This window comes from Phalaenopsis equestris, unplaced genomic scaffold (assembly GCF_001263595.1).
Source record: "Phalaenopsis equestris unplaced genomic scaffold, ASM126359v1 Scaffold000134, whole genome shotgun sequence".
Lineage (NCBI taxonomy): Eukaryota > Viridiplantae > Streptophyta > Magnoliopsida > Asparagales > Orchidaceae > Phalaenopsis > Phalaenopsis equestris.
Genome location: NW_018164576.1, coordinates 432,345 through 437,783, shown reverse-complemented (window position 1 = coordinate 437,783; position 5,439 = coordinate 432,345). Strand labels below are relative to the sequence as shown.

At 32.8% G+C, this 5,439-nt stretch overlaps 1 protein-coding gene across 1 annotated transcript in view; it reads left to right on the top strand.

Moving 5' to 3' along the window:
- Positions 1–694: 694 nt before the first annotated feature.
- The window catches only part of LOC110021389 (adenylyl-sulfate kinase 3-like), a 6,733-nt gene continuing 1,988 nt past the window's right edge, over positions 695–5,439 (top strand). Inside the window, exons 1-5 of the mRNA XM_020719873.1 lie at positions 695–1,141; positions 3,711–3,851; positions 4,778–4,927; positions 5,034–5,152; positions 5,245–5,329. Coding sequence (XP_020575532.1) covers positions 916–1,141; positions 3,711–3,851; positions 4,778–4,927; positions 5,034–5,152; positions 5,245–5,329 — 721 coding nt within the window. The 5' untranslated portion in view covers positions 695–915. The remainder of the gene's footprint in view (positions 1,142–3,710; positions 3,852–4,777; positions 4,928–5,033; positions 5,153–5,244; positions 5,330–5,439) is intronic.

The following is a 5,439-nucleotide window of genomic DNA, read 5'->3' as shown; positions in this document are numbered from 1 at the left end:
CTTCCTCTTCTCCAAATGACAGAATATGAGTGTCAACGAGTTCTCAAAGTGTAGAAAGGCTTGAGTGTGGTGTTATTTGTGCGATTCTTTTTATTTATTCATCGTAAATTTTTCAGTGTAGTGTGATTCAATGATTTTTTTTCTTATTCTTACATTTTCCACGTTAAATATGATGTTTCTTATATTTTCTTATTTTGTGTGCATCTGTTAAAAATTTTAATTCAATTCTCTCGAATCTGTGTTTTCGTGATTGACATCTCTCAACACACTCATCCTACCGAAAAATATACATGAAAGTCTCAACATATACTTTAAAATGTTAAATTGATGTCATTAATTTCTTTCAAATATGTTAAATGATGAAAAATAAATTAGATTTACAACATTGCTTATAAATTTCTTTGATCATCGGGGGTATGTAGCTTGTAATTGCACTTCTTTCATCACACTTGGAACAATTGCAAAATTGAGGTCAAGATAATAATTTTATTACAATGGGCACAATTTTTCGGCTCATAATAAAATTGCACCGCATCACATGACAGATCAATTAAATAAAAAAAATATTATATATTTTAATGTATGATTGGTACATAATTCTATTAAAATCTTCGATGCAATTATATATATATATATATATATTTATTTATTTATTTATTTATTTATTTATTTATTTATTGCATAAGTACACGACAGCCTGCAGAATTGCAATCGTGCTTCTCGTCTTCCTCGGCAGCTGAGCCGTATCTCCGCTCGATAGCTCCGAAGCGAAGAAGTCTTCAAACTCTAATGGATCCAAAGATATAGCTGACCTCCTGAATAATTATCTTCATCATCAAATTCCTTTCTCTCGCCATTTTCTCTGTTCCCCTCTTCGCATATCACTCTCTCTCTCCGACCCGTTACTCTAATCCCATGTCATCGATTCTCTTCTTTCCACCGGCGATCTATACGGTCGCGGTGAAGTTAGGGTTTAATGATTCTCGCGGCCGGCGATTCTGGAGTGCCCGCGCGGGGGGAGTTTCCAAGCGGTGGTGTCTGGGGATGCGGTCGATCCGGGCCGACACAGCGGCTGAGAGGTTCGGGAGACGGAATGGGGGGCAATTTGGACCTACTGGCGAGTGCGATTGCGACATTCCGGGTAATTTTTCTTTAACTGTTCTATTGAGTGGTCCTCGGATGGTTGATTCTGGAATCTGTTGGTCTGGAGGATTTTCTTTACTGGTGTGATTTCGCTGTCAAGGTGGAATTCTCTTGAACGCATATTGGGTAGTCATTTTTCCGACCTGAGATTCTCTGTCCATATTCATTGAACTGGAGAGTGAAATTACTCTACAACACCTTCCTTTTTAAAAAAAAAAAATTTCAATTTACATTTCTTTATTGGTGTGCTTATAGTTTTGGTAAGAAGATTTTATAACTTATTACTGCTTTGCTTTAAAAAAAGAAAGTTTAGCTAAATTTTAATATTTCTTTTCTGGTTAGAATTTCAGCTTTTAGTTCTGCAAGGTAATAATTAAGTTACAATTTGGATCAAACAGCTTGCTAGAAATCAAAATTTAGACTAAAAAAGCCTATAATGATTGGTATATGTTAGATATTTTACAAGTAGATAATGAATTTTTTGTGAAATTATTTACATGAACAATTGAATTTGGTGTTATTCATGTTGAACGTCGATCTGAATTCTATTGACAGATTACTGAGCCAACTAGGCTTCCCTCCGGCGAACAGCAAACCACTCTTTACTCATAGAGTCAAAATTCAAAATTGGTTTTAGAAATTGCACTAAAAGTGTGTTAAGATTAATGCTTCATCTACCCATGTTGGAGAGGCTGATGCTCACCTAAAATCCATGATGGTGTGATGAAGCATCATTGATTACTATGGGCGGAACCAACCCCTTTCTTGAGGATGGGCAAACTTATTAAGTTAATAAATTACTATGAAAAAAATAAATAAATATTCTTTCTATATGCTTTTATTTTTTTTCATTTATTATATCTCAGATGTCTCATAAAACAAATATAAGATTCTCTCAAAAGATTTCCTCCAAAAATAAAGAAAATAAAAAAAAATACTGTCTAAATTTTATTCTTGGATTTACAATAATAAGAAGATTCCATGCTATATTATGAGTGTTCAACATATGAATTATCCCATGTGACAACTTAGCTGTAGTAGGAATCTGCATTATTTATTTGTTCTTTTTTTTTATAATGTTCTCTTTTATTTGTTTTTCTTTGTTGCTTTTTTCTCTTGTATGTATGCACATATATACTTGTACTAGAAGCCAATTTAATAAAGACGCAACCTTCTATGTTTCTACCGTTTGAAATGTTATTAAAAAAATCAAGCTCCATGATACCGCATTGGTTATCCAACTTAGATACATCATAGTCGACCACTAAGCACTTAGCCTCCTGTATTTCTTATAGATTTGCACATCTCTTTGATCTCTTATGTTATCTAATGTGACGATAGTGGTGAATCTTGTTCTCACTATGCCAATGCTCTCTACCAATATTCTTTGTTAACAATCTCTATTAACTCTAACAATACTCTCCATCAGCACTATATTAGTACCTTCATTCAAGGATAGTCTAACACAAAATCTTGTTGTCATTTCTTTGCACATAATCTACGCTACAGCTGTTTTGATGATTTGAACGAGCACGTCTTGTGGCACTTAATATCTTTGGGAAATAAAATTTTTGACTCTTTCATGTTTTTGTCATTACTATTTCTGTACTCAAGTTAAGATTTTCTGTCACCTTGGTTAAGATTTTCTGTCACCTTGAATGTGCAGGGGAGTGAATCGTATCTACATTATCTATTAGTGGACTTTACATACATACCAATAAATTATTATTTATTTAAATCTAAATCTTTATATTTACTTTTGTAATAGCTTAGTATCTAAAGCACGTCAAAATCTATGCATGAAAATAAGTGTTTCATTTTTGATAAGTTAATGTTAGCGGCGTTTTTTATATGATTTAGAGATTAGACTTTTATGGAAGTAAATATAAAGATTTGGCCATTCAACACCTAAATAGATAAGAATTTAATGGTATGCATGTAAATCCCCTGATTTATTATTGTAATATTTGCTTATTTTCTTCCCTAGTTAATTTTTTTATGTGAAAAGTTAACTATGTAAATCCCCTATTTGTGCTTACACTAAAAGATAATTCAATTAAAATATTGTCCTTATTGATTCACTTTCTTCTAATGCTCCCTTGAACTCTATTTTAGAATGGAAATTTAACTCAATAAATTCATCATTTCCTTATGCTCCTTTGAACAAACATAACTTTATTTGAGAGTGATCTGTTCTTAACATAATGCTCTTCCCCTCTCTATAATTGCCGTGTATACTACCTAAGCACCAATTTTCCGAAGCTTATTCAAAAAAAATATAAATAAGCTTTGCTACATTCCTTTGTTACTTAACAAGGCAGATGGTTGAAATTCTCAACATAATCATGTAAATGAAGAAAAGGAGTTAACTCTAAGAACTAACAAATGCTAATTCAATGTGATAGAGCTGTGTATGGATTTTTAATTTTTATTTTTTGTTAATTACTTACTGTTTTTAATTTCTTTATTACATCCATGCATGGGTAGTTCTGTAAGTTTTGAATTTCATGCTATCATCATCAAGTGTGAATCTAATATAACTCACTTTGTCACTGTTCTTCACATAGGGAGAAACTCTCCCACACTTTCAAATGTGGGGAATTCAACGAATATCGCATGGCACGAATGTCCTGTCGGAAAACTCGAAAGGCAGAGTTTACTCAATCAGAGAGGATGTGTGATTTGGATCACAGGTCTCAGTGGCTCAGGTTTGTCGGTTAAGTAGCCCGGACATATAAATGTCGTTTTTTCTTGGTGGTTATTTATTATAAATTAAAAGTAAGATTTACATGCATATCACTTAATTCCTATGTATTTACATTTCTAACACATAAACTTCAATTTTTGCATATATGCCACCTTACCTATGCATGAAAATGTGTATTTCACTTTTTAAAAATTAAAATAGTAATATTTTGATGTGATATGAAAGATTTCGTATGAAAGATTTCGGTGATATAATTTCGGTGATATAAATGTAAAAAGTAAAGTTTAGGTGTTAGACATGTAAACACATAAGACCTGGGTGGTATTATGTACATGCGCCAAATTATAAATAAGATCAAGTGCGTTGAGAAAGGAATAAAAAGATTGAGTAGAGATACAAATAGCTAGTCTCTTTGGCAAGTTAGCCCTTCTCTGTTTTTTTATTTCTTTTGCCAGTGAAGCCATGTATAGAAGAACCTGGGTTGTTGATTCAATTTTATCTTAATTTGCTATAATTTTCTTCATGATAGTTTTGCAAGGCATGCTGATTAAATATCTTACGAGTGGATGACCCTTCTTGCAAGCATCTAAATCCTACATTATCTATTTCTTGCCTATAATATTATGGTGCATTTACATACATGCCACAAAATTCTTCTATATTTACATATCTAGCACCTATACTTTACTTTTTTTACATGTATACCTCCCAAGTCTTTCAATCAAATAAAAAATGCCTCCATTTTTACTTTTAAAAAATAAAATGCATATTTTCATGCATTTGTAAAGTGGTATTTATGTAAAAATTAAAGTTTAGTGTTTAGATACATAAATGCTAGGAATTGAGTGATATATATGTAAGTCTCCCTACATGTATTTTTGACTAGAGGAATCATCGGTGAATATTAACCTTTGATTCATATTTCAGGCAAAAGCACATTGGCCTGCACCCTCAGTCGAGAACTACACGCCCTCAGTTATCTTTCTTATGTGCTTGATGGCGACAACCTAAGACATGGTTTGAACAAAGATCTTTGTTTCAAAGCTGAGGACCGCGCCGAAAATATACGCAGAATCGGTAATTTCTCAAGAACCCTGTTTTTCAAGCTCTACCCATACATTTCATCTATATACTTTTCTGATTTTTCAATATTAACCTTTGATTCATTTATTGTTCTTTGAAGGTGAGGTAGCAAAACTCTTTGCTGATGCTGGTGTCATATGCATTGCTAGTTTAATATCTCCCTACAGAAGAGACCGGGATGCATGCCGGGCGATGTTGCCTGACTCTACCTTTATTGAGGTGGTTTTTGTTTATTTGTTTGTTTTGATTTGGTTTCTTTGCAACTCTTGTGGACTAATTTGAAATTTTATTAAAATGCATGTTTTCTCAAGGTTTACATGGATATATCATTGGAGGTCTGTGAATCGAGGGATGCGAAGGGATTGTACAAGCTTGCCCGAGAAGGAAAAATAAAAGGTATGCTTCATGTTTCAAATATATTTTTTATTAAAAGTTACAAAAACAACAACAAAAAGCCTTTATCCCACTAAGTGGGGTTGGCTCCATGAATACTTTTTCTCCATTGT